Source organism: Cygnus atratus, chromosome 4 (assembly GCF_013377495.2).
Source record: "Cygnus atratus isolate AKBS03 ecotype Queensland, Australia chromosome 4, CAtr_DNAZoo_HiC_assembly, whole genome shotgun sequence".
In the NCBI taxonomy this organism is placed as follows: domain Eukaryota; kingdom Metazoa; phylum Chordata; class Aves; order Anseriformes; family Anatidae; genus Cygnus; species Cygnus atratus.
The window spans coordinates 77,269,823-77,296,831 of record NC_066365.1 but is presented as its reverse complement, the minus strand read 5'-3'; the positions used below and the strand labels follow the sequence as shown (position 1 = coordinate 77,296,831).

The following is a 27,009-nucleotide window of genomic DNA, read 5'->3' as shown; positions in this document are numbered from 1 at the left end:
TCCCCAATCCCGTCCCCCATCCCGTCCCCATCCCGTCCCCAATCCCGTCCCCATCCTGTCCCCAATCCCGTCCCCCATCCCGTCCCCATCCCGTCCCCAATCCCGTCCCCATCCCGTCCCCATCCCGTCCCCAATCCCATCCCCATCCCGTCCCCATCCCATCCCCAATCCCGTCCCCCATCCCGTCCCCAATCCCGTCCCCAATCCCGTCCCCCATCCCGTCCCCAATCCCGTCCCCAATCCCGTCCCCATCCCGTCCCCATCCCGTCCCCAATCCCATCCCCATCCCGTCCCCATCCCATCCCCAATCCCGTCCCCATCCCGTCCCCATCCCATCCCCAATCCCGTCCCCATCCCATCCCCAATCCCGTCCCCATCCCGTCCCCATCCCATCCCCAATCCCGTCCCCATCCCATCCCCAATCCCGTCCCCAATCCCGTCCCCAATCCCGCCCCCAATCCCGTCCCCATCCCGTCCCCATCCCGTCCCCAATCCCGTCCCCATCCCATCCCCAATCCCGCCCCCAATCCCGTCCCCATCCCGTCCCCATCCCGTCCCCAATCCCGTCCCCAATCCCGTCCCCATCCCGTCCCCAATCCCGTCCCCATCCCGTCCCCATCCCGTCCCCATCCCGTCCCCAATCCCGTCCCCATCCCGTCCCCATCCCGTCCCCATCCCGTCCCCATCCCATCCCCAATCCCGTCCCCATCCCGTCCCCAATCCCGCCCCCAATCCCGTCCCATCCCCTGGAATAAACCAAGTCAGGGACACGGTTCAGCGGTGGGCTTGGCGGTGGCAGGTCGATGGCTGGATTTCATCTTAAGGGTCTTTTCCAGTCTGAACGACTCCGTTCCACTCGAGTCCATCCCATTCCATGCCGTTCCGCTCTGCTCTACCCTATCCCACTCCGTCCCCCCCCCATTCAATGATTTCAGACCCCGCTCACCCCATCACCAACCCGCCCCCCCCCCCCGCCAGCAGCACACCTCCCCGCCCCGCAGCCCTCCCCGTGCATTAAACCGACGATAACCCACCCTTTACCAGCACATCGCTTCGTCCCCCGCCGCGCTCCCCCAGAGCCCAGCCGCAGCCCCTTTTCCCCCCCCCCCCCCGCTTCCCCCCCAAAAACCAAGCCCCGGGGGGTTCCAGCTCAGCGTGACAGCTCGCGGTCCGCGGCCTGGAGGAAGCGCTCGCTGAGGAAGAGGAGCTGCCCGTGGGGCAGGAGCCGGTCGAGGAGGAGGTCGGCGGCGTCGGGCCGCAGCAGGACGCCGGTGCCGGGGGGGCGCAGGGCGGCCAGCAGGCGGGGGGCGAGGTGCCGCAGGGTGCCCTCGGCCAGCGCCAGGTTCTCCCGGGGGTCGCAGACCAGGGCGAAGGCGAGGTTGGGGGCCGCCAGCCAGGCGACCGAGGTCCCTTGGGGGAAGGGGTCGCCGGGGGGCAGCCGGAAGAGCCCCCCCGGGGCGTTGTGGAGGGACGGGGGGTCCTCGGCAAGCGGCGGGGCCGGGGGGCGGCCGGAGGATGCTTGGTGAAGGTGGCAGTGGGAGGCGACCTGCCTGCGGGGGGGGGGGAGGGGGGATTTGGGTGAGGACACCCCCCCCCCCCCGATGTGGGCAAGGGTAACGTCTTGCTGGGGGGGGGGGGGACAGGGCCTCGGCGGGACCCCCGGGGCCAGTACGGATGTACGGCCCCGGGGGTCCCGCCGGGCCCTGCCCCCCCCCAAAATGGGGCTAGCATCATCCCGGGGGGTATTGGGGGGGGTCCACAGCTTCTCCCACTGAGGCCAGACCCCCCCCAAAATGGGGGTCATCCATCCTTGGGGGTACTGGGGGGGGGTCCACAGCCCTCCCACCGAGCCTTATCCCTCCCCAAATGAGGCTGCCCCATCCTTGGGGGTATTGGGGGGACGGAGTGGGGGGGTCCACAGCCCTCCCACTGAGCCCAGACCCCCCCGCAACAAATGGGGTTCCCACTGGGGGGGTTCCACGGCCCAGGGGTCCCAGTGGGGGGGGTGCAGGGGGGATTCCACCGAGCTCAGGCCCCTCCCCAAATGGGGGTCCCCCAACCCTGGGGTTATTGGGGGGGGTCCACAGCCCTCCCACTGAGCCCTGCCTCCCCCCCCCAACAAATGGGATTCCCACTGGGGGGGTCCCACGGCCTGGGGGTCCTAGTGGGGGGGGTGCAGGGGGGTCCCACGGCCCAGGGGTCCCAGTGGGGGGGGTGCAGGGGGGTTCCACCGAGCTCAGGCCCCCCCCCAAATGGGGGTTCCCCCATCCCTGGGGGTATTGGGGGGGGGGTCCACAGCCCTCCCACCGAGCCCTGCCTCCCCCCCCCCAACAAATGGGATTCCCGCTGGGGGGGTCCCACGGCCTGGGGGTCCCAGTGGGGGGGTACGGAGGGGTCCCACCGTGCCCAGACCCCCCCCACAATGGGGGTCCCCCAGCCCTGGGGATACCGGGGGGGGGTCCACAGCCCTCCCCCCAAGCCCCCTCCCCCCCCCCCCAAACAGGACTCTCCCCTGGGGGGGTCCCGCAGCCCCGGGGGGGGGGTTACGGGGGGGTCCCTCCGAGCCCCGCCCCCCCGGGGGATCCCCCCGCCCCCCCCGTACCTGGCCACGGCCAGCAGCTGCTCCTTGCGGCGGAGGCGCTGCCGGGGGGGGGACCCGGGGGGGGTCCCGGGTGGGGTCCCCGGGGGGGCGAAGGCGCGCGCCAGCAGCACGCGGCAGGGGGCGTGGCCGGGGGCGTGGCCAGGGCCGGAGCCGGGGCCGCCCAGCGCCAGCAGCAGGAACGCCCGCACCATGGCAACGCCGCGCCGCGACCCCGGCCCGCCGAGCGTCACGTGGGAGCGGGGCGGCGCTAAGCGCCCCCCTCCGCCCGCGATTGGCTGACGCGGAGACGCTCGGATCCGATTGGTGGGCGACGGGAGAACCGGGTGCGGGCGGCGAGGCTCGCGGCCGGCCCCCTGCACGTGACGCGATTGGCGCGACGCGATTGGCCGAGCCGACGCGGAAGACGCGCTCTAATTGGCGGAAAGGCGAGCGGGGAGGGCGAGGCGGTGAAGCCGCTGCCCGTACCCGGAAGCGCCCCCGGGCGGACGCGGCCTGCCAGGCCCCGGCCCCGTTTATTGCCCGGCGCGGTCACGCGGCGCGGCCCTGCCCCCCCCCGCCCCCCGCGGCCTTACCGGGGGCACCCATCCGGGGGGGGGGGCGGGGGCGGCTCTAAGTGCTTCTCTGCGGCCCCCCGGTACAACGGGCGGGCACGGAGCCCCGGGAGGGGGCTGCAAGTGCTGGGGGACGGGGCCTGGGCCCCCCCCACCCCCCCGGTCCCGGCCGGGCTCTCCGGGGCCGCCCCCGGTCCCGTCCCCCGGTGCCCCCGGGACTCAGCAGTTGTTGAGGCGGCTGTAGAGCTCCCGGCGGCTGCGCTCGCCCGCCCAGGTGCGGCTCTTGAGGCGGCACTTGCGCAGGTCCTCCTTGAAGTCGGCGTGGTGCATGGGCCGGTAGTCCTGCGGCTCGCAGTGCGCCTGCGGGGCACGCGGCCCCGTCAGAGGGGCACGCGGCCCCGGGGGGGGGGGGGGGTTTGGGGGAGGCTCACCTGGTACTGGGGGAAGAACTCCCGGTACCCCCCCTTCAAGACGTAGAGCTCGGGGTAGTGCAGGTGGGGGTACTCGTTGCAGGCACGGTCCTTCTCCCGGACAAAGCGGCACCTGGGCAGCGGGGCGGCGATGGGAGGGGGGCAGAGAATGCTCGGGGCAGCCCTTGCCCAGGCCGTGCCGGGCCCCAAGAGCCCCCGGCCCCAAAAGCCCCCAGTCCCCAAGAGCCCCCCGGCCCCAACGTACATCCTGGGCCCCCGCTCGGAGGAGAACTCGCAGTGGAAGATGACGATCACGCGCTTGGTCGCGTCGAAGGGCACGATGGGCTTCTTCAGCAGGAACTCCTCCACGTCCTGCTCCATCGGCAGGTTGACAGCACCCTGCGGGGAAGAGGAGGCGCCTTCAGCCCCCCACCTCCTGGGGTTCGTCGGGGTGACCCCCCCCACGCCACCCCAGGCACCCTCACAGCACCCTCTGCGAAGATGCTCAGCACCCTTGGAGCGTCTCGAACCCCTGGCGTTTGATATTTTTAATACCACCCCCCTCCAAAAGGGCAGGGCGAGCCCCCGGGGCGCAGCAGCGGTTCTGACCTTGATGTGGCCTCCCTCGTACTCGTAGGGGTACCTGCAGTCCACGATCACGCAGCTCTCGATGAAGCTGCTGAACTGCCCGCTCAGCACCGCCACCATCTGCGGGGAGCGAGGAGCCCGTCAGCCCCCGCCGGCATTGGGGGCGAGGCGGGGGGGCTCTCGGGGCCGCTCCCTTACCCTCTCGGGGCCGCTCCCTTACCATTTCGGGGGAAATGTACTTGAGGTCCTGGTGCTTGCCCTCCACCGTCTGCAGCAGGTAGGCCTGGAGGCGTTGTGCGGGGTCAGGGGCTGACCGGGGGCGCCCGCCCGGCCCAGACTCGCCGCCTGGGTGTTGTTCCCCCAGCAGGGCTCCGCAGGCCACCCTCGGTTTTGGGGGGGTTGAGGGCACCCCGTGACCTCCAGCACCCCCAGGGCCCCCACCTTGGAGAAGTCTCCGATGAGCTCCCGGTGGTCGTTGGCCAGCATGTTCTCAATCTCCTCCTGGCAGAAGGACCTGGAGCGCATCAGCCGCGCTTTCTGCGAAGGAACGGGACAAAAAAACCAACCCCCAGGCGTGGGTGCGGGGCCCGGCGCGGGCAGGGGGCCCCTCGCCACCGCCCCCCCCGTCACCCACCGGCTCCGCCACCTCGCCCGGGGTGCCAGGCCACGCTCCTGCGCCGCTTGGTTTTGACGGGGGTGTCCCTGTCGTGGGGCCGCTCGAGGCGCTTCAGGATGGGCCGGATGACGCTGCTGGGCATCGAGGGCGAGCGGAAGAGCTGCCGGCACTTGCTGCGCTTGGCGGGGCGCTGCTGGGGGGAGAACCCCACGAGGGTCCCGTGGGCTCCGCTGGTCCCGCCAGGGCGAGGATCCAGCTCCAGCAGCCCACAGCAGCCCACGACGTGCCCCAAGCCCCGGGGCTGCCGCTGCCCACCCCGCAGCCCCTCTGCCAGGGGCCACGGCTCTGAGCCCCCAGCGGGGAGCGGCCCGGGGGCTCCCAGCCAGGCCCCCCCTCTTCGGGGGGCTGCACCTACCGGCTCTGCCTCCTCCTTCTTCACCAGCGGGGCGGTCAGCAGGCTCGCCATCCCCGGCGGCACCTCCGCGTCGCTCTGCTGCCACGGTGGTGGGGAAGAGCGTGAGGGGGCTCGGCCCTGCTGCCCCCTTGCCCCCTGGGGGGGACGGCAGCTGCAGGCAGCTCGGTCACCCCGCTCCCAGTTTTGGGGTGTCCCTGAGCTCTGACACCCCCTCGGCTTTACCAGCCGTAGGGATTAGCCCACCCCAGGAACTCGGCGCAGCCAAAAAAGGGGGGGGAACATGGGGGGGGGGCACGGTGCTGCAGAGGGGCAGGGGCTGCTCCCCAGACACAGCCCCTGAGGCAGAGCAGAGCCCTCCCTACCTTCATCTCCTCCTCGTCCAGGATCTCCATGAAGCCATCGTCGTCCTCCTCGGCCATGGAGGAGGTGAGGGAGCACCGGCGCAGCACCACGGGGCTCTCGCCCTCGGGCAGGTTTTCTTTCTCGGGGGTGTCGAACTGGGTGGGGGGACAGCCCGTGGCTCAGGGGCCCCACTGGGATATGGGGCACCCCGATACCCTCATTGGTGCCACCCCCACACCCACGGGTGTCCAGGCACACAGATTTGCTCCTGTGGTTCCTGTGAACAGCAGCGGCACCCCCCAGCCCCCCCCCCCCCCCAGCCCCCCGGCCCCCCTCACCAGCAGGTTGGGCGCGGAGCTGGGTCTCTGTGCGAAGGGCTCCTTCCCCGAGCCCCCCTCCGACGCCTGCAGCCGGCTGCGGTGCCCCGGCCTCTGGGGCTTCTTAAACACGAACCCCTCCTGCGGGAAGGACGGGGGGGGGGGGGCACAGCGTTATAGCAGCCCTCTGCCCCCTCCCCGAGCCCCCCCCAGCCCGGCTGCCCCACTCACATCGTCCCGGGGCTGCCCCTGCTGCTCTCTCGCCGGCGGGCTGTTGAACTCGCTGCAGTTGGAGATGTTCCTCAGGGCTGGGCTGGCCCCCAGGAGCCGCGGCTGCGGGGCAGAGTGGGGGGGTGAGAGGTGCTGCACGGCCCCCCCGGGACTGTCACAGTCCCGTGCCCCCTGCTCCAGCCTCCTCCCGGGCGGACCCACAGCAGGATTTGCCCCCCCCACGACTTACCGGCAGCGAGTGGATTCTCCGGATGAGGAGCTTGTTGCTGCAGAAAGCAGGAAAAGGAAGGGAATAAACCACGGAGAAGGCGCCCCAGGTACAATACATACAACGTGCCCCCCCCGGATGCCATGGACACCCCCCCCCCCCCCAAAAGAGCCCTGGGACAGGGACCCCTGCAGGCGTGAACCAGACCCGGGGTGGGCGACCGGGGACAGGGGGCAGCCCCCCGAACTTACTCGGTGACGACCCTCCCGGCCTCCAGCACGGCCTTCTCGAAGCTGCGGGGAGAGCGGAGCCGTGGTCAGGGGGTGTCGGACCCCCACGCCGGGCAGTGCTTTTGGGGGGGGGGGCTCAATGCTGCCCCCAGGCCCCAGCTCCAGCACCAACCCCCCCCCCCCCCCAGGCTGCTTCTGGCTCATGCACTGGCCCGGGGGGGGGGGGGGGGGTTAGGCTGTGCAGGGCCCGCGGGTGGTCCCGCAGCCCCGCTCCCCACCTGTATGCAAATGGGGGCCACCAGCGCTGCCCCCGCCATCTGGCCCCCAGCGCCGCGGGGACGCACCGGCCATCTGCCCTGCCGCCCCCTCGCTGCCAACGGCCGGGGGGGACACGGGGGGGACACGGGGAGGACACGGGGAGGACACGGGGGGGAACAGGGCCCGCCTGCAGCCCCCCCATCCTGCCCCCACCCCCCCCCCCAGCGCCCAGCACCACCCGGAACAGGCTGCGGCTTCCTGCCCCCCCCGGCTGGTTTTTGGGTAAAGGCGGCTCTGTGCAGGGTGGTGCTGCCGGGGGGGGGTGGGGGCAGCCGGGTGGGGGGCTGCTCCTGACTGTTTGCAACCCCTGATCCCCCCCCCACGCGGTGCTATTGGGGTACAGGGGGGGGGTCCCTTTGGGGGGGGGCACTCACACGTCCTCCAGGGCTTCGGGGTCCTCCTGCGTGGGGGAGTCGAGGCCCACTCCTGGGGGGACAGGGCAGGGGTAGCAGGAGGGGTTGGGGTGCGTGGGGGGGGCTCGGCTGCCCCACGAGGGACCCCCCCCCGTGCCCCCCTCCCCAAACTCACCCGCATCCGAGGCGTCGGAGGTGGCGGAGTCCTGGGACGAGCCCGAGGAGGCGCGGGCCAGGCGGCACCGGGGGCCCGGGAAGGGCCCCCCCGGAGCCTTCCTCCGGGGGGTGTCACAGTGGCTGCGGGGCAAGGGCGGGGGGCATGGGGCTGGGACCGGCACCCGCAGCCCCGCACCGGTCCCAGCCCCGCACCACGGCCGGGACCCCCCCCCCCAAAACATCACCCCCCGGGACCCCCCCAAAACATCACCTACCCCCCCCAAAACACCCCCCCCAAAAGCACCCCCCCGAAACAGCACCGCCCCCGAAACAGCACCCCCCGAAAGAACCCCCCCAAAAGCACCCCCCCCAAACAGCCCCCCCAAAAGCACCCCCCCAAAACATCACTCCCCCCCAAAAGCACCCCCCCCAAAAGCACCCCCCATGTCACCCCCCCCACTCACCTGCCCAGCCCCGCCAGCTTGTCCATGTCGCGAGCCAGCGTGGTGACCGGCGACATCCCCACCGTGCCCGACGACACCCCCGGCCCCCCCCCCGCCGCCACCGCCAGCAGCGCCGCCAGCCCGGGCAGCCCGCGGGGCCGGCGGGGGCTGGGACCGCTCTGCGCCGCCATGGGGGGGGGCGGAAACCGAAAATAAAAAAAAATAATTAAAAAAATAATAAAAAAATAAAAACCGAAATAAAATAAAAGATAAAAATTTAAAAAAGATAAAAATTAAAACTAAAACTAAAAAATAAAAATTAAAAAATTTAAAAAAAAGAAGAAAAAGAAAATTAAAAAATATAAAAATAATAAAAATAAAAAATAAAATGGGGGGGGGGGGCGGCGGTGGCGGTGTCGGGCCGGAGCCGGGGCCCCCGCAGGCCGCGGTGCCGCCGCCCCTATTTCTATTCGAAAAATAACACCGAGCGGCGGGAGCGCGGCGCCGCCCCGAGCCCGGCCCCGCCGCAAGCCCGGCCCCGCGCGGGGGGGGCACGGGGGGGGGCACGGGGCCGGGAAGTGCGGGGCGGGGGGGGGGCACGGCCGGGGCTGGATGGGGCTGTTTGGGGTGCGGGGTCTGTAGGGCGGGGGGGGGTTGGGGGGGTGCTGCGTGGCTGGCGGGGGGTCTGTAGGGCCGGGGGGGGGCATGGGGGGGGGTTGTGGCTGGGGGGGGGGGCCGCATGGCTGGGGGCACATGGGGGTGTGTGGCCTGCGGGTGGGGTGTATGGCCGGGGGGGCTTGGGGTGGGGGGGTATGAGGGGGTTTCTGGCTGGGGGGGGGTACAGGGCTTGGGGGGGGGCTTGGCCGGGGGGGTGCAGGGCTTGGGAGGTGCCTGGGGGGGCAGTTTAGGGTCGGGGGGGTGCACAAGAAGGATGTGCAGCAGGCAGAATGTATGGCGGGGGGGCTGCACATGGGGGTGCGAAGGGGGGGGCGTGGAGGGGCACTTGGCTGGGGGGGCACAAGGGGGGTGCATGGCTGGGGGGGGCTGCATATGGGGAAGGGGTTTGCAGTGGGGGGGTGTGGAGGGGCACTTGACTGGGGGGGCACAAGGGAGGTGCATGGGGGGGGCTGTACATGGGGTGTGCAGTGGGGGGGGCGTGGAGGGGCTTATGGCTGGGGGGGCACAAAGGGGGTGCATGGCTGGGGGGCTGCATGTGGGGAAGGGGTGTACTTTGGGGGGGGCACTTGGCTGGGGGAGCACAAGGGGGGTGCATTATGGGGGGGGCACGGCAGGGCACGTGCTGGGGCTGTGCGGGGTCGGGGGGCACGGCTGGGTGTGCGAGGGCAGACGTGGACGGGTGCACGTGGGCGATGGGTGGTGGGACCCGGGGGGGGGGCGGTCCCACTGCTCGGACATAGCCCCCCCCCCCAATTCTCCGGGGGTCCCGGCTCGGCCCCGCCACGTGCCACCACGCGGCGCGAGACCCCAACCTCGGCCCCGCTTGGTGGGGGGGCGGGGTGGGCTCCGACCCGGTCCATCTGTCCGTCCGTCCATCTGTCCAGTTTGGGGGTGTCCCCCCCGCCCCCCCCTCGCCCCCCCGGCCAGCCTTTCTCATGTAAAGCAGGGGCTGGGGGCACAGCGCAGGCAGCCCCGGCCTGGGTGGGCGGCCTTTCATCCATTGTCCCCGGCCCCCTTCTCTCCTTTCAGAGGGGAAAATAAAAGGGGTGCGGGTGTGCCGAGACCCCGACCGCAGCCCTGCCGGACGGAGGGTGGGGGGCAAGCGGGGGCAGCCCCCCCCCACCCGGCATGGGGGGGCACACGGCCCTGCTGGCACCACTGCGGGGGCCGGATCCTGCACCCCTGGAGAAGCAGGAGGACGGGGGGGGGGGGTCCTGTGCCCCCCCCCCCCCCCCCGCAGCTCGTGGCATTGGGGGGGGTTTTGGGGGGGTACGTACAGGGGCAGGGGGCTCCCGGCCCCTCTCTGGGGGCTGCGGGTTGTTGCCCCCCTCTCCCCCCCCGCCCAGGGCTGTAATTGCTTCCAGCCCCAGCAGCGGGAGGCTGGGCTGGGGGCCGGGGGGAGCCCAGCGCTTGCTGCCAGCCCCAACACCACGCCGCTGGCCTCGGGGGGGGGGTCTCCTGCTAAGCCCCCCCCCCGCGTCCTCATCCCCCCAAAATGGGGGGTTCTGGGGAGCAAATGGGAGCGAGGGGCGCAGTGGGTGCTGGGCCCCTCGGGGTGGGTGCTGAGCCCCCCGCCCGCAGCAGGACCCAGCCAGACCCCATCTGCAGCCCCCCCGGGTTAGGACGTGGGGGTCCCCCCAAGCCCCCACCTCCACGGTTGGGGCTGGGGGGGGCCGGGGGGGCGGCTCGCTTTAATGGCTGCACAGCGAGGGCTGCCCTAATGATCACTCTAATTAACGAGGCCGGGTGGGGGGCGGGCTGGCCCCCCGTGCTGCAGCCCCACGGCGACCCACCCCCAGTCCCCGTGGCCTGGGGGGCCCCCTCTGTGCCGGGCCTCCCCCGCCGTGGGGTCAGGGCTCTCCTGGTGTCCCATGGGGCTTGGGGACCCCCCGCCATGGGGCCAGGCCCCCCAGGCCTCCCCCCTCCCCCAGGTCCTGCACCCCCAGGTCCCCACATTGCTCAGAGACCCCCCGGGCCCCATCCCTCAAGACCCCCCTGTTGCCCCCCCATTGCTCAGAGCCCCCCTACCCCTTCTCCTGATCCCCTTTCCCCCATTGCTCAGGCCCCCCATTCCTCAGTCCTGCACCCCCAGCTCCCCACATTGCTCAGAGACCCTCAGGACCCCCCTGCTGCCCCCCCCCACCTCATCCTACCCCCCTCTTTCCCCCCATTGCTCAGAGACCCCCATCCCTCAGGACCCCTTGCTGCCCCCCCCCAATTCCCCAGGGCCTCCCCACCCCTTTATTTTACCCCCCCTTCCCTCCATTGCCCAGAGACCCCCAGGCCCCATCCCTCAGGACCCCCTGCTGCCCCCCCATCCCTCAGGGACCCCCAAGACCCTCCTGCTGCCCCCCCCATTGCTCAGCCCCCCCCATCTCATCCTACCCCCCTTTCCCCCTTTGCTCAGAGACCCCCCCCCCCATCCCTCAGGCCCCCCGGCCCCCCCCCTTCTGCCCCCCCTTCTGCCCCCCCGTTCTGCCCCCCCCGTTGCCAGGCAACCCAGCGGCGCGCTCCCAGCATGCCCCGCGCGGCCCCCCGTTGCCATGGCGACGCGGCGGGCGCCATGGCGGCCCTAGGCCCGGCGGCGGGCAATGGCGGCCTGCGGGCGCTGTACCGCTGGGTGGACGCCGTGCCGCTGTCCCGGCCCCGCAGGAACATCGCCCGCGACTTCAGCGACGGCGGTGCGAGGGGCCCCGGGCCTCCAGGGAGCCGGGCGGGGGCCCTGGGGGGGGCTAGGCCGCGGCTGTGGGGCCAGGTCCGGGCCCGGTGTGGGGCCAGGCCCCGCGTCCCGCCCGTGTCCCAGCGCCTCTCCTCCTCCTCCTCCTCCTCCCCCAGTGCTGGCAGCCGAGCTGGTGAAGTTCTTCTTCCCCGCCATGGTGCAGCTGCACAGCTACGTGCCCGCCAGCTCCACGCCGCAGAAGCTGGCCAACTGGGGCCACCTCAACAGGTAGCGGGGCGGCGGTGCTCTGCTCCCCGCCGGGCTGGGGGAGCGCCGCCCCTCGCAGCGGGGCCGTGGGTGCTGGGCACCCTGCCTCCCTGCTCCCCGCCGGGCTGGGGGAGCGCCGCCCCTCGCAGCGGGGCCGTGGGCGCTCGGTGCCCTGCCTCCCTGCTCCCCGCCGGGCTGGGGGAGCGCCGCCCCTCGCAGCGGGGCCGTGGGTGCTGGGCACCCTGCCTCCCTGCTCCCCGCCGGGCTGGGGGAGCGCTGCCCCTCGGAGCAGGGCCGTGGGTGCTGGGCACCCTGCCTCCCTGCTCCCCGCCGGGCTGGGGGAGCGCCGCCCCTCGCAGCGGGGCCGTGGGCGCTCGGTGCCCTGCCTCCCTGCCCTCCCGCCTGCCGGTTTGTCTCCTTTTTTGTTTTCAGGAAGGTTTTGAGTAAGCTGAACTTCTCCCTCCCGGATGAGGTGATCCGCCAGGTCGTGCAGTGCCGGCCGGGCACGGTGGAGCAGGTGCTGCTCCTGCTGCGGCAGAAGATCGAGGAGAAGCAGAAGCAGAGCAAGGCGGTGCCTGGCCCAGAGCAGGTCAGCGGGGCAGAGCCGGGGCAGGCGTGAGGCAGGCGGCAGGGCCGGCCCGTCGCGGCAGCCACAGACGTGCTGCCCCGGGAAGCGCCGCGGCCCCGCAGGCAGGAATTGGCCTGGGCAGCCCTGGAGGAGCTGCTGTGAGCCGGGGAGGTGAGGGGACGCTCGCTCCGTCATCCTCCTTTGGCACTGCTTGTCACCTCGCTGTGACAGCCCTGGGGAGGAGCGGAAGCGTGCCTGGGCTGGGTCGGGCTTGGCAGCCGTGCCGAGAGCTGAGCACGCGGCTCCAGGATGGGGCTGGCGGCAGCAGCCGCCTCCTCTCCTGCCGCAGCCAAGCCCTCAGCCCACGAGGGTCCCGGTCCCCACGGTGTGAGGGAGGATAAGGAGCCCGCGGGCCTGGGGCCGGCTGGGCTGCGTCTGCCAGCGCTCAGGTCAGGGCAGGAATCCGCAGTGGGAAGGGCTGTGGCTGCGCGGGAATTCGGGCGGATTGATCCCGGCCCTGCCTTCGGGCGGTAACTCCAGCACCACGCTGCGCTGGGAACCCCCTGCTCTGAGCTGACCTCTGCCACGGGAGCGGCCGGATGGGCTGGGGTGCCCCGGCCCCCTTTTCCTGACAGCGGGGTGGGCCGGGGCCGCCTCCCGGCAGGGGGGCTGCTTGCAGGCTCACCCCCGGGGCGAGGAGCCACGGGTGATGGGGGTTTTCCGTGCAGGAGCTGGGTGTGAGGACAGCGCAGGAGGAGATCGGCTACTTGGAGACGGGTAGGGCTGGTGCGTGGCACCTCGGGGCCCCCGCTCCTAACCCAAACCGTCTGCCCTCTGGTCCCTGCCTCCTGCTGGGGGGGTCGTCCTGGGCTGGTGGGGGGCAGAGCTGGTTGGGCAGGGCACGTGCTAATTGAGGGAGGTGCTCCTGGGGCTAATTGACGCTAATTGTGCTCGTAGAGGGGGGGTAGCTGGTGACAGGACACGTGCAGACGGCACAACGCTGCGCCAGGGGAGGGTCGGGCAGCACTTTAGGAAAAAAGTCTTTGCTGTGAGGGTGGCCAAGCGCTGGCACTGGTTTCCGAGCGGGGTGCCCGGTGCCTGTCAGCGCTCAGGAGGCGTTTGGAGGATGCCCTCAGGGACGCGCTTTAACTTCTGCGTAGCCCGGGAGCGGTCGGGCAGTCGGACTCGATGGTCTCTGTAGGTCCATCCGACCCAACCGTTCCGTTCTGTTTTGTTGTGTCCCTATCGCCGCGTTTGACAGGCTACTCCGGGGCGAAGAGCACGGGACAGGGCTGTGCCCAGGAGTCCCCCGGGGCTGCCGGGTAAGGGCGGGTGCTGTGCGGGTGCTGTGCGGGTGCCGTGCCCTCCCTGGGGGCTCCCAGCGGGATGGGCTCTGCAGGTCCCCGCGGGGTGCGGGCCCTGGAGGGGGAGCCCAGGACGCGCTGGGCACGGCCGGGGGCTCAGCCCCGCGGGCTGTGGGTGCTGCAGGGGGGCTCAGTCGCTGTCCTGGCGTTCCCTTCCCTGTCCCAGGGGGAACAGGAGCCGCCTCGGCTACGCCCAGCATCCCGCAGGGGACACTGCTGCCATCCACCTGCAGCTGGCAGAGAAGGAGCAGGCGCTGCTCCTGGCCCAGGAGACCGTCCAGGTGAGCGGGAGCGGGACCGGGACCGGGCCGGGCTCCCCGTGCCCCCCGAGCCAGCCCTGCAGCGGCGTCGTGCTCCCAAACGGGCGTTTGCTCCGTGCTGTCAGGCTCCCGGGCCACCCCTCTCTGGTGGCACCCTCGGGCGCGTCCCGGCCTGGAGGTGGCCCCGCTGCTGCCCGGATGTCCCACGCCTCCCTGGGGTGCTGCTCTGGCAGCGCCGGGGCAGGGCTGGGCTCCGGGCCGTGGTGCCGTGCTGTCACACGAGGGCGGGCAGTGAGGTTAGGAGGTCGCCCAGAGCCCAGCACCGCCCGGAGACGTGGCTCGATCCCCGCAGCTTGCCTCTGCCGCCCCCCCCCCAAACCCTCTGCCCGCAGCTCTCCCGCTGCGGGAGCCTTTCCTGCTCAGCCCTCCCCTCCTGGCCGTGCCCGGCTCTCTGCCGCACCCAGCAGTCACACGTCCCCGCTCCCCAGGTGCTCCCGGCCCTCGATCCTTGTCCTTCCCGGTCGCTTTTCAGCCAGCGGTGGCCGAGGTGGCGCAGGGCAGGCCTCAGCAGCGCTGCCCCGCTGGCCTCCGGACTGTCCTGGGGCGCAGGGCGGGCTCGGGGCGTCGGAATCCGGCCCCCGGCAGCAGCGGCTTTTGTCAGAGGTTTGGTCGGCACCGCGGGAGGGCGACGCCTCGGTCCGAATTGCCTAAAACCCAGGCTTTTCTGCCGGAAAACGTCAAAACGGGCCGTTTTGACAGAGGGGAAGGAGTGCTCCGTGCTGCCTTAAGCTGGGAAGCGTTGTCGCTGCTGCCCCGTGGGGCCCGGGGCTCCGGGGCCCTGTTCCGGGGGGGTCGTTGCTTGACGTGGGAGCGGGAGCTGCGGCCCCAGATCTGCCGCCGGTGCTGGCCTGCCTCGGTTTCCCCACGGCTAAGGGTGCCTGGGGCTGCTCAGTGCCTCCTGCCCCTCTCGCAGCCACGTCACCTGCACGTCCAGCCCGCGTCCCCGCTGCCGGTGGCCCCCAGGGCTGACCGAGGCCGGGGCAGAGCCGGGGGCAGAGCCGGGGGCGGCGCGGGCCGAGCTGAGGGCAGGTCCCGCTCAGCTCCTGCAGATGAAGGTGCGGAGGCTGGAGCAGCTGCTGCGCCTCAAGGACACGCGGATCGACGACCTCAGCCGGCGCCTGCAGCAGGCGCAGCGCCAGCACCGCTGAGCAGAGCCCCGGCGGCCCCGCGGCCTGGCCCCGCCGCCCGTCCCGTGGGGCTGGCAACCCGGGGCCTCGCGGGGCCTCCCGGGGCCTCCCGGTTCTCAGGACGGAGGCAGGAGCAGAATTACAGCCCCGTTTCCCACCCCTGACTGTGCCTCCCCGTCCCTGCCTCGGCGACGAAAAATCCGGTGTTTGCTCCTCCGAGGAGTGCGGGGGGCGGCGGGGGGGCTGCCGGTTAATCCCTGGGGGGGGCTGCCGGTTAAATCCCGGGGGGGGGCTCCCGGTTAATCCCGGGGGGGGGGCTGCCGGTTAATCCCGGGGGGGGGCTGCTGGTTAATCCCTGGGGGGGCTGCCGGTTAATCCCTGGGGGGCGGCTCCCATTTAATCCCGGGGGGGGGGCTGCCGGTTAATCCCTGGGGGGGCGGGCTCCCGGTTAATCCCGGGGGGGGGGGCTGCCGGTTAATCCCTGGGGGGCGGCTCCCGTTTAATCCCGGGGGGGGGGGCTGCCGGTTAATCCCTGGGGGGCGGGCTCCCGGTTAATCCCGGGGTTAATCCCGGGGGGGGGCTGCCGGTTAATCCCTGGGGGGGGCGGCTCCCGTTTAATCCCGGGGGGGGGGCTGCCGGTTAATCCCTGGGGGGCGGGCTCCCGGTTAATCCCGGGGGGGGGGGCTGCCGGTTAATCCCTGGGGGGCGGCTCCCGTTTAATCCCGGGGGGGGGGGCTGCCGGTTAATCCCTGGGGGGCGGGCTCCCGGTTAATCCCTGGGGGGCTCCCGGTTAATCCCTTCGCGGAGCCGTTTCGGTGACCCCCCAACCCCCCCATCCCAGCGGCCTCGGCCCCGGGCTCGCGGTGCACACCCGGTGTCCCCCGGGGCCGCGCCGTGCCGGCTGTCACGCACCGCTGGACGCGGGGACTCGGCCGGTTCCGGAGCAGCCCCCGGGGACGGAGCCGCGGTGCCGGGGCCGTGCTCCCGCGGGCTCCGCTGGGCTCCCCGGGACCACCCCCGGGGCTCTCCGGTGCCCTCCCCGGTGCCACCTCCCGGCCCCGCTCTGGGAGCCGGGCGCGGCCCCCCTGAGCCTCCCCGGCCCCTCCCCACCGTGCCCCGCCCGTCCCGGTCCGTCCCGGTCCGGGGCCGCGGGGCTCGGGGAGGGGAGGGGGCACCGGGGGGAGGCGTCCCCATGGCAACCGCGTCGCGCAGGGCGGGGCCGCCCGCCAGCGAAGCCCCGCCCACCATCCTCCCCATTGGCTGCCCTCTACCATCGCCACGCCCCCCCCTCCCCGCGACGGGCCCGCCCCTTGGAGACGACCTCGCCGGCGGGCCGCGTAGGAACCGGAGCCAATGGGAGTGGCGGGGGGGCGTGACCGCGGAGCGGGCGGACCAATGGGAGCGGCGGGGGTGTGTCCGAGCAGCAGGGTGACCAATAGGAGGGCGGGGGGCGTGTCCCGGTAGTGGAAGCGGGCAGCGGGCAGCGGGCAGCGCCCGGGACGCGGCGGTGAGCGGGGACGGGGCGGGGGGGGTGGGACGGGAGCGGCAACGGCAACGTGCGGGGGGTTCGGGCCTCGGTTCCCGCGGTGTGCGGGGTTTCCTGCGTGTGCGTGGTTTTTAATGATTTTTTTTTAAATTTTAATTTTTTATATTTGAACGTTTTCCGTTTTTGCCGTTTCCGCCGTGTTTCCGCCCGGTTTCCGCGCTCCGTTCCGACGCCCTCCCCTCGAGCTCCCGCTGCTCACCGCCAGCCCCGCGGCTGTGCCCATTGTCGCGTCCCTCCCCCCCCCCTTTTCATCCCGGGGCACCGGGGCCGGTACCGGGGTCAGGGCACGGCCCCGGTGCTCCCCTCCCGGGCCCCGTTTCCCCGCCCCCCGGGGCCGCTCCTGGCCCCGTCCCAGCCGCGGTGACCCCGAGGCCGTGGGACGGAGCCTGAGAGCCTCGGGACGGCTGCGGGGCCCTGGGGAGCTCCGTGGGGCCGGGGCCGGCTCCTCGTGCACCGGGGGCGGCAGGACCGGGGCCGTACCCCGGGGCCCGCCCCCTCTCGCTGCGGCAGCACCTGCCCCGTGCGTGCCCGGCGTGTGCCCGCCGCTGCCGCCGAGGGGCTGCCGGTGCCCGTGCCCAGGCTCCTCCCCGGCAGCCGCGTCCCCGGTGCTCGGCGGCCCTGCCCGCTCCTCACCGGCCCCTTCTCCCCCCCCAGCTCCGGCGGCGCCCCTCGGAGCATGGCCTCGCGCTGCCGCCTCTGAAGCTCGGCGCAAGGACGACGGACGGCGGCGGGGACACATGGCTGCGGCCAACAAGGGTGAGTCCCCGGCGGCCCCCCCCGCTCCCTCCCCCGGGTGCGTGCCCGCGCCCCGGTGGGGTCTGGTTCGGTGCCGCTCGCTGCGGGGGTCCCCGCCCGTGTCCGTGGGGGGTCCCCGTGCTGTGGCGGGGGCTGCGCGGAGCTGCCTGCCCTGCCCCTGCAGCAGGGGACGGGTGGGGAACGGATTGCTGCTGTTCTTTGGCTGTGGGCGCGTCCCGTGGGTGCCGCTCCTCGGGGTGCTCCCGGTGCCCCGCGGGGCTGGGACCCGGCCGTGTGCTCGGTGCGGGGAGGTGACCCGGAAAGGCTGCGGCGCTCCCTGCCCTGCGCCGCCCAGACAAAGCCCCAGGAGCTCTTTGTGCTCCGCTGAGCCGTGCTCTCATCTCTGCGTGGCCGCGGCTCCATGCCCCCGATCCCCGCGTCCCCTTCCTGCAGCGAGCGAGGTCGTGGGACGGCTCCGTCCCCGGTCGCTCGGCACCCTGGGGACCCTCCCTCCCGCGGTGAAGCCTTGTCCGGGCTGCTGTCACAGCTGACCGAGGGGCACAGCGCCAGGGTCCCCTGCTCCGCGTGCTGTCATCACCTGTGGCTCTCCTGGCGCCGGTGGCGGTCCCGTGGCAGCGGTGCCGAAGGGCAGACCGCCCGCTGCCTTGTTTCCGTCGGTGCCGGGACAGCCCCGGCGCTCCCAGCCCTGCCTGCTGGGGGGACAATGGGGACCCTCGCCTCGGGACCCTGTGACAAAAGGTGGCATTTACTGCCGGGCTCGTGACCGTCCCTGACACAGGCGTGGTGGTCTCCCCAGGGCAGACCCTCCCCGCTGCGCAGAGGCTCAGGGAGCAGGGGGAGCACAGCACCAGGGCTGGCTGCCGGCACGCTGACCCCCAGGGAGGGGTCCGGCGACCCTCCTGCTGCTGTGGTGGGACTCGGTGCAGTCCCCTACCCCACGAGAAATAGCCCTGGGTGATTTTCTACCCTGCCCAAGGCTGACTCACGCAGCTGCCGGAGCAGGAGACGCGGTCGGCGTCGCTGCCTGGGTGTGTGCAGGATGCACAATTGGATTGCACCCCTAATTTCATTTCTGGGCTGCCTGACGCGTGGGCACGGCCCTGGCCCCGTGGTGCTGGGGCTGCCGTCGGGTATTTGGGCTCTGCCCGGTGCTTTCTGGGTCACCGGGGGGAGGCCCGGTGCCAGCGCTCAGGGCGGGTGGCACCGTCCCTGCCAGCCCCCCGTGGGCAGGATGCGGTGCTGGGTCCTGGTGCCCCCGCAGAGGTGCCCAGGGACTGCTGGGGCTCCGCGGCCAGCAGCGAGCTGGGACCTCAGCCACAGCTCCCCGCGTTCATCCCACGGGGCCGTTCCGTGGGCTCCGTCCTGCCTGGTGTGCTCGGTCCACCCGAAGCTGTGCATCCCTGGGGGACGTCTGAGTTCAGGCGGGGACAGCCCCGTGCACGGCCCCGCACCCGCAGCGCTCCGCGCGCCCCCCGGGCCCGCTGCCTCCTCCACGCCGAGGAGCGTTTCTTGCCAAGCTGTTCCTGCTGAACAATGCCGAGTTATTAAATCTCTTGCATTTCAGTAAATTAGAGTCTGCCGAGGCACAAAGAGCCTTTTCTTTAAGAAGGCAGCAATCTGCTCCGTGCCTGCTGCCAGATGGACGCGCTCGGCGGCTCTGGGGAGGGGGCTTCGCCCTGCGTGGTGCAGCACCATCGTGGGGCGTTGCTGCCGCAGCTCCCAGCTTTTTGGGGTTCTGCCCCCCCCGCGCCTCGGCGATGGAGCTGCAGCAGCCTGGCTGGGGACCCGCCGTCCCCACGTGCCCTCCTGCCCCGCATCTCTGTGCCGTCCTGTGCTGAAGTCACCAGGACCCTGGCTTGTGCCCGGCCCTGCTCCCAGATCAGCGTCCGGCCGCAGAGCCCGTGCTCTGAGGGCCACCCCAGCCCGTGCTGTCTGCAGCGGGATTTCGCCCCTTGTCTCATCCCAGCCGGTTCTGGGCTCTGCTGGTTGCGGCAGGCCGGGGAGGCGGGTGTACTTTTTGCTGTCCGTTTGCGCTCTCTGCAGCTGGGTTTTTACTGTAGAGCTCCAGCACCCAAATGACGGCGGGGAGAAGAAGTGGCTGCCGGTGAAATCATGCCGGCAGTGCTTCCCATGGGTTCCTCGCCCTGTGCGGGCAGCCTGGCCGGGCGGCTTCCTGGGTCACTGGTGCGGGAGGAGGAGGAGGAGGAGTTGTCTCTTCCTGGCAGCCCGCAGCCCACACTCTGCGAAGGCACAAGCCTCAGGGCGCACGGCGCTGGTCCTGGTGGGCGGCTGGAGGCGGCAGGGGCCAGGGAGGGGAGCGGAACCCATCCTGCCCCTTGGCTTCTTGTCCCCGGGGGCAGCAGGTGACACGCAGGCTCTGTCCTCTCGTCCCGTGCAGGCAGCAAGGCGAAGGCGGGCGGCGTGCGCTTCGCCCCCAGCCAGCCCGCGGAGGGGGCCCCCGGCCACGTCCACTTCGAGGAGAAGCTCCGCGACTCGGCGGTGATGGTGACGCAGGAGAAGGACGGACACTTCCTCGTCAAGGTGGGGGCGCGGGGGGCACGTGCTGGGGCGGCTGCTATCTGCGGAGACGCGCCCGGGGGGTCCCGCAGGTGCCCTGTGGACTGGGGACCCCTCTCCACGGGTGGCAGTGAGGCTCCTCGGGGCGTGGCTATAAAGGGGGTGCTCTGCTCCGGATTCGCAGAGATAACCCCTGATTTCCGCCCCGTTGCTGCTGCCTGGTCCAGGCTGTGTTTGCCTGGGGCTCTTGGGACGGATCCGACCCCTCAGGGACCGCAGGGGCAGGCATGTGTGGAGGAGAGCGTTCGCTTCCCTGCGGGCAGCGCCGCCGCACCCGCTGCCACGCGGGGCCGGTTGGGGTTTGCCCACCAGGGACACCGTGCGTTTCCCAGAGCTTCCCTGGGACTTCGCAGACCCGAGCACCCACAGCCTGCCCCCATCCCCCTGGGCTGTGCTGAGCTGCCATGGGGCAGGGGGCCGGGTCCATCTTCAAGCACCCGGGCAGCTCCGTGGGGCTGGGGCAGCGCCTCGAGGGGGTGCTCGTGGTTGTTGTGGGATGAGCACTGGGGCTTTTTGTGCTGGCCACCAGCCCTGTGGGTGTTTGCAAGAGGAGGCTCCAGTCCTGCAGAAAAACCTCCACAATTTTCCTCGCTGGTTTGCAGGCGGAGGGGGAGAGGCCGAACCGCGGGGCCTCCATCCCCAGCCTCCCCCTTGGGGGCTCCCTTCCCCGAGAAATAACGCCGGCGAAGGGCTCGGCAGGTGTCCTGGCGTTGCATGAAGCAGAGCAATTTAAATTCCCTTTTGAGCTCTGAGTCACTTATTTGTCTAGGGCGGATGATGGGTTATTGCCCTAAAAATTGCTGCGAATTGCTTAGCGATTGCCGCCCCGTGGGTGGCTGTTGGTGTTTTTCTGCTGGCGGAGCGCGGCGTGCCGCAAGCGCCCCCGGCACCGCACGTGCCCTGCAGATGGGACGCGGGTCCCGAGGCAGAGCGGCAGCGGCCGGTGCTGCTCCTTGGGTGGATTTAGGGTGGGTTTGGGGCTCTCCCAGCCCCGGGGCGCTGTGGTGCTTCCCGTGCAGCCCGCCCCATGCCTTCGGAGGCAGAGGAGAGCTGCATCTCCCTGCCGGGGGTGAGATGGGCTCGCTGGGGCTGCTCACCCCGTGTCTGTCCCTGTCCTGAAAATCCCCGAAGCGTTTGTGGCTGTTTGGGTTGGTTGCTGTGTTGCAGTGATGTCTCCGAGCTGCTCACGGGCAGGAGTGCCGCCGTGCGAGGCAGATGGCTTGCACTTTATATATTTATATATATGCGTGTGTGTTATACATTATGTAAAAGATGATATATTTCCATGCAGAGCGGTGGCTGAGGCTCTGGGCACCGTGACGGGGTTGCACATGTGCCTGTCCTGGCTGGACGTGCCCGTGGCGGGGGTCATATCCCGGCGCCCGGGGCGGGTTGCAGGGCCGGAGGGCGATGTCTGAGCGGAGGATCGCCCCGCTGAACGGGAAGAGCGACGAGGTGGCACGGCTTGATGCGGTCACGTCGCCCACACGGTTGGCGACCGCATGCTGCGTGGCTGCTGCGTCACCCCGGGTGACAAAGAGCCACTGCTGTCCCCAAAACCCCTCCCGAGCCATCCGCGGGCTGGGCGTGGCGGGGGCTCTGTCTCCCTGCACACCCCTCGCTGCAGCAGCTCCCACTTCTTTGCCGCGGGCGCTGTGCCACGGCCGGGGCTGCCCCAGCACCCGGAGAGGCGCGGTGCTGGGCGGCTGTGGGTGCCGGCAGCGCTGCCGCCACGTGCCGCGCGCCCTCCTCTGATTCACGCGGAAGGTGTGGGCAGCTCCCCCCGCACCCCCCGGCAGCGATTAGCTCCGCTTCAGCTCCTCGCCTCCCCCTGCCCGTGCCAGCAGCTGGGGCGCTCGGAGGACTGGTGTCCCCCCTCTCCTTGGGGTCCCGTTGGCTCGGGGGGGCTCTGGTCGGTGCTGGGGGGACCGTGGGGGGGGTTCCCTTCCCGAAACGTGTATTGCTGGGTGGAAACAGACCTGCTGGCTGGGAGAGGGCTCTGGTTTTCATCGTGGAAAAGGATAAACGGCGTGTGAAGGCGTGCTCCTGGAAGCGTCCTGGCTTCTGGAGACCTGCAGCGGGAGCTGAACGCTGCTCAGCTTGAACTGGGAAAATTGGTCTGCTGCTCCCAAAGCACCCCAGGGTTGTTCTTAACAGTGCGTTTCCCAGAACTGGTTATTTCTGCCGCTTGCTTTGTGCAGCTAAAATAAATGCGTTTATTACATTTTCCTGATTGTTTGGGAAAACAGCCCCCCCCCCCCCCTCCCGTGGCTGCTGCCAACCCCGCTCCACCCCCGTGGTGCCTGGGGGCGAGCGCCGGGTGCTGGCGGGTCCCTGCCCCACAGAGGGGGGTGTGGGATGGGGCGGTGGCGGTGGGGGCCCCTCGCCGTGCCTTCATCCCACCCGGCGTGACCCGAGCGCTCCTCTCCCCTCGCAGGTGGGCTTCCTGAAGATCCTGCACAAGTACGAGATCACCTTCCTGCTGCCCCCGTCGCAGCGCCTGGGGAAGGACGTCTGCGCCGTGCCCCTCCCCAACCTCAACCTCAGGGTCCTCAGCGTCACCTCGGTGCCTGAAGGTGAGGTCCCCGCGTCCCTACAGCGTGTCAGACCCCCGCGTGCCACCCGCCTCCCCTCGGGGTCCTGCGGGTGGCTTCTGTCCCCGAGGGGTCATCATCACCGGGAGCCAGAACCGATTGACCTGCCGAGGGCTTAACGGGGACAGGCGAGAGATGGGCGGCGGAGAGCGGGTCCTGCTGCTGTCCCCAGGGTCCCCCAGCACGGTGTGCGCCCATGTGGGTGGCACCGGCTTGGCACCCTTGCTGCTTGGGGGTGGCTTGTTGCAGGGGGGTGTCCCCGCCGCTCCACTGGGATGGGGGTGGCATGGTGTGGCGGGGACAGGGCGGCGTGTTTGGGGCTTGAGGCTGCTGGGCAGGAGCAGCCAGGATGCAGGGTGCCGAGCAGAGGGCGTGAGACCTCAGCTTCACCCGGGCATCGCGACGCAGAGCTGGAAACGCCTGGGGGGCTCCTGGGCAGGGGCAGCAGTCCCGGCTGGGAGCGTGGGGCCGTGTCCCAGCGCCTGTCCCTCGCCGTGCTGGAGAGCTTTACAGCATGGAGAAGGAATCCGTGTTTCCATGCGCCTCCCGGGAGACGTCTGACCCTGACCCGCGTGCTTCAAGAGCGGCTTTTGTGGCATTTTAATCCAGGAACCTGCTGAACGGAGTCCAGACGTGCTTTTATTTTTAGCCCTTGTTCTGTCTGCTCTTTCTCCGTGCCGAGGGTCCGCGCGGAGAAGCGGCACAGCCCTGCCTCTCCGCCTGCCTCCACGCTCGTAGCTAATTTCCATGTCAGAGAGGGAAGGGGGAGCAATATCCTGACGAGTGAGCACCACAACGTGATTCTCGGTGCGGCGGCGCTGCCTGGGATTTGTTTTGCTGCAGCTGCAGCAGCTCAGCCTCCTCCCAGCCCTTCCGGAGCCGGGCACGTGGCAGCCCCCGCCTCGTGGCTGCGGGTCCGGGGGGGCCCCGCTGGCTGCTTCACCCCCCCCCTCTACCCCTGCTTCCTCCCGTGCAGCTTCCCCCGGTCCCGCTGGCTGTGTCCGTCCCTGTGACAGCCCAAGCACGGCCCCTCTGGCCCTGTGGCTGTTGCTCCCCCTGCTTCGAGCCCATGTCCCTCCGCTATTTATCCCCTGCCATCGCACGTTACAGCCCTCCTGTCCCTCGCCCGCGGTTTGGGTCGGTCTCGAAGGCGGGAGGTGGGAGGTGAGCCTGCAGCCTGGGGGACAGGGACGGGGACTGCTCCGGGAGCCACTGGGATCGGTTCATGGCCCTGGAGAAGGGAGCAGGAGCACTCGCAGCAGCTGGGACGGGCTTCGGTGCTGCGCTGAGCATGTCCGCAGCACGGCTCGGTGCACAGGCCGGGCAGTTCGGGGTGTGAGCTGCGTCCTGGCTGCGGGCAGGGCTGGGCATCACCTTGGGATGGATCCAGTCCCTGGTGGTGGCGGCAGCCTGCAGGAGCCCGTGCCACCGAGCCGGGGGAGCCCAGCCTGGCGCCTGGTGGGGCACGGCCCGGGGCTGGCCACGACAGCAGCCATGGGTGGCACCAGCGAGGCTTTGATCTGCTGGCCCTCTGGCATCGAGACAGAGATGAATCGGCCCCGGGGAGTGCAGCCAGGTGATAATGGGGCTCCTGGCAGTGAGAAGAAAGATTTTTGCCACCGCTTCGCCCTCCGGCCTGCAGATAAAACCCTTGACCTTGTTTTGAGGTGGAGCTGCCCGACGGAGCGGAGCAGGGGAGCCGCACGCTGCTGGGTGGCCCCAGGGCCCTTCTCTGATCACCAAAACGCTCCTGTGCCTTTGCTGGAGGTGGTTGGAGCTCCTGGAGCCCCCCGAGCTGATTCTGCCCCTGCTCCCCTCCTCCTGAGCACGGTGCTGAGGTCCTGAGCCCTGCGCTGGGCTGGGGACGTGGAGGAGAGGGGGGCGGCCTCAGGGACAGGCACCCACCACGCTGCTCCCACTGCTGCCTTGCTTTCCTCCACCCACCCAGGCACAGCGGGTGTTTCCCAGCCCTGGTGCTGGGCCCCTGGTGCTCAGCACGTTTTTATTTCTTCCCCAGCACCGTCACTGCGTCCCCCCAACGCCAGCTCTGTCGGGGGCCTCCCCTCGGGGCGCGCAGAGCCGGTGGCCCGGTGCTGTGCCGGGTGCTTGCGGCAGGCTCGTGCCCCCGGGGCTGCACTAATGCCTTTCTTCTGCTGAGACGCCGCAGGTGTTTATTTTTCTGCCTACTCCTTACTTTTATAGAGAGCTTTTTTTCCTCTGGATGGAAAGCAGCTGCCGCCTCTGGCTCTGACAGCTGTGTCTGCAGCCCGGGAGGGGACGCAGGGCTGGGGCCAGCCTTTGCCTGGCTCGCTTTGGGGCCATGTCCTTGTTCCCCCTGCCCTGCGAAGGGGGCAGTTGCAATGTTTTGGCACGGGCTCTCATGTCAGGAAGGGTTTGGGGTGCCTGGCTGATGGGAGACGGTGGCCTGGGGCACGGCATGGGTGCCCACCCGTGGCTGTGCACAGGGCAGGGTGCGGGCAGAGCGGTTGATTTCGGTGCTTTTGGGGGTGGTTGCACAGCGTGCTGGTGTTCAGGGTGCTGCTGGGTTTGGGGCCGGGTGCTGCGGTGCCCAGGCACCCCGGTGCATCCCAGCAGTGCCGCTGAGCGGGGCTCCGTGTGTGCCGGCACCGTGCTGCCTGCTTCGTGCTCCTGCCCTGGCCGTGCTGCATCAGCTCTGCCCCTGGCGATGCCTTGGGGCTGGAGGGCTCCCGGAGCAGGGGTATTGGCACAGCACCAGCTCCTGTCTTCCCCCCAAAAATCCTGGCCCGGACCTGGGCTCACAGCGTCCCCCCCTGTCTCCAGGCTACAGCGTCAAGTGCGAGTACACGGCGCACAAGGAGGGTGTCCTGAAGGAGGAGATGCTCCTCGCCAGCGAGACCGGGGACGGCGCCTGCCTCAAGGTCGTGGTCCAAGCCCGCGTGATGGGTAAGGGCTGCTGTGGGGCCGGGGACGTCAGTCTGGGCCCAGGACGTCTGTCCTGCCTGCCCCGGGGGTTCACAGCCTGGTGGTGGATATGCAGCTCCCGTGGGCCTCACGCTTCAAAACCTCCCTGGGTTTTGGAGCTGTGATTCCTCCCCAGCACGACCCAGAGCTGGCTGCAGCCCCTGCTTCTGCCCTGCCTCGGGCTGGGAGCTGAGGCCCTGCAGACCCTGCCCCGGTTCCAGCCGCCGCCGTCCCCCTGGTGGAGGCTTCTGAGCACCGGTCCTAAAGCAGGACACTTTCCACCCGAAAATCCTGGGGCTGGGGGACGTCGCAGGGGGAGGCTGCGGGGCCTCCCTGGCACGGCGGCTGGGTGGGATGATGGCAGTGGCCGCTTCAAGCCCCAGCATCTCCCCGCTCCCCCGCACGCCCCCGGTTTCTTCCCCACCGTGGTGCCGGTGGGTGCTTGCTTGGGGGCACCGGCTCCATGGGGCTGCAGGGCTCGTGCTGGACCCGCTGTCCCAGCTGTGGCCAGCCTGGTGCCCCCACTCGGTGTCCCAATTCCATAACTCCTAACCAGTGCCCGGTGCATTGCAGCGCCATGGGGCTGAGCTCCTTCTCCTGCTCAGCACCCCTGGGGCTGTGACTGCAGCAGTGACCCGGGGACAGGGTGCAGTGTCCCTGCGCTTCCCAGCCCCGCAGGTGACAGTGTCCCCTGTGGGAGGACAATTGCGTGTGAGCCTGAGCACTTCCCGAAAGGGCTCTGAGAAGGGAAGAGGCAGTGCAGGCAGCGCTGGAGCCAGCCCTGGTGTCACAGAAGGTGCAAGGCCAGGTTCTGTGTCCCCGTTGCCACTGTCCCCTCCTGTCTCGCAGACCGGCACCACGGCACGCCGATGCTCCTGGACGGGGTGCGCTGCATCGGAGCGGAGCTGGAGTACGACTCGGAGCAGAGCGACTGGCACGGCTTCGACTAGCCCCCAGCCTGCCTTCTTCCCGGGGGCAGAGCTCACATTTAAAACAGAAAAAGCAACCCACCCCCCTTCCCCAGCGTCGGCAGGGCCCCAGCCCTCCTGCTGCCACGGAGCTGGTGGCTGCTGCTGCTCCCCTCTGCCCGCTGAGCCAGGGCCGCTGCTTCGACACCCGCCGTGTGCCTCTGCTCCCCCCAGCTCGGGGTGGGGGCGTCCCCCCAAAACCCCCAGAGGCTCCTGAAGTGCCCCAGCACCTCCTGCCAGAGCTCTGCGCCTCGCACGGGGCTGGGGCGGGGAAGGGGCTCCCTTGCTGCCCGCCTGCTGCTGCTGCTTTCCCCCTTGCTTTTCTCCCACCCCATCCTCCCCAGGAGGGGACATTTGGGGCCTTGGGGTGGCAGACCCTGAGCTGGGCCCCTCCCCGGGTTAAATTTTGCCTCCTGGGGGCTGGGGCAGGATCTGGCCCTATGATGGAGGCTGGGTCCCCAGGGCTCTGGTGCCTGTGCCCCTTTGCCTGTCCCTGTCGTCATGTCGAGCGCTGCCTTGATCCCCTCCCGCGATCTCCTCCCGTTTTGCTTTTTTCTTTCCTTTGTTGGCCCGTGGTGCAAGGACTGGGAGAAGTGATTCAGTTCTGAAAGCAACAGGAGGCTTTATGTGCCTATATATATAAATATATAGATATATATATATATACATGACTGTGTATGTGTGGGTTTTTAAGTACAAAAAAAAAATCTATAGAGGTAAATAATAAATGTCAGTTGAAAACATGCCAGAGCTCAGCTTGTCTGTGTTAAACCCCCCAGGGCTTCGGGGCTGGCTGCTGCCAGCAGCTCCCTTCCCCCCCCTGCCCCCTCACAGGCAATTTTCTCTACCAAATGCGATTAAA

The 27,009-nt window shown here is 70.3% G+C and overlaps 3 protein-coding genes across 11 annotated transcripts; 1 reads left to right on the top strand and 2 right to left on the bottom strand.

Annotated features, from left to right (window-relative positions):
* Window positions 1–1,150: 1,150 nt before the first annotated feature.
* On the bottom strand, window positions 1,151–2,793 carry AP5S1 (adaptor related protein complex 5 subunit sigma 1). The gene is made up of 2 exons (XM_035571778.1): window positions 2,603–2,793; window positions 1,151–1,550 (listed from the first exon to the last, which is right to left on the bottom strand). The coding sequence occupies exons 1-2, from the start codon at window positions 2,791–2,793 to the stop codon at window positions 1,151–1,153; spliced, it is 591 nt and encodes a 196-aa protein (XP_035427671.1).
* Window positions 2,794–3,315: 522 nt separating this feature from the next.
* CDC25B (cell division cycle 25B) lies at window positions 3,316–7,978 on the bottom strand. Its single transcript, XM_035571762.1, is given in 17 exon segments — window positions 3,316–3,513; window positions 3,585–3,696; window positions 3,829–3,962; window positions 4,173–4,271; window positions 4,372–4,434; window positions 4,593–4,688; window positions 4,786–4,816; window positions 4,818–4,960; window positions 5,183–5,257; window positions 5,545–5,679; window positions 5,863–5,982; window positions 6,073–6,174; window positions 6,302–6,338; window positions 6,532–6,573; window positions 7,203–7,254; window positions 7,357–7,478; window positions 7,802–7,978. Coding segments are annotated over 17 exon segments (1,674 nt in total). The 5' UTR covers window positions 7,972–7,978; the 3' UTR covers window positions 3,316–3,372.
* Window positions 7,979–10,989: 3,011 nt separating this feature from the next.
* ADISSP (adipose secreted signaling protein) lies at window positions 10,990–26,813 on the top strand. 9 transcript variants are annotated; one of them, XM_050710506.1, is made up of 9 exons: window positions 10,990–11,139; window positions 11,294–11,405; window positions 11,817–11,973; window positions 12,681–12,738; window positions 13,154–13,274; window positions 13,483–13,597; window positions 16,964–17,065; window positions 19,464–19,606; window positions 22,080–22,218. In XM_050710506.1, exons 1-8 carry the CDS (start codon window positions 11,022–11,024, stop codon window positions 19,566–19,568), a joined length of 888 nt encoding a protein of 295 aa, XP_050566463.1. In that variant the 5' UTR covers window positions 10,990–11,021; the 3' UTR covers window positions 19,569–19,606; window positions 22,080–22,218. The 9 variants fall into 9 exon arrangements, with proteins under 9 accessions (XP_050566463.1, XP_035427662.1, XP_035427661.1 ...); XM_035571769.2 differs by lacking the exons at window positions 16,964–17,065; window positions 19,464–19,606; window positions 22,080–22,218 and adding an exon at window positions 14,677–14,884; XM_035571768.2 differs by lacking the exons at window positions 16,964–17,065; window positions 19,464–19,606; window positions 22,080–22,218 and adding an exon at window positions 14,065–14,543.
* The last annotated feature ends 196 nt before the right edge of the window (window positions 26,814–27,009 follow it).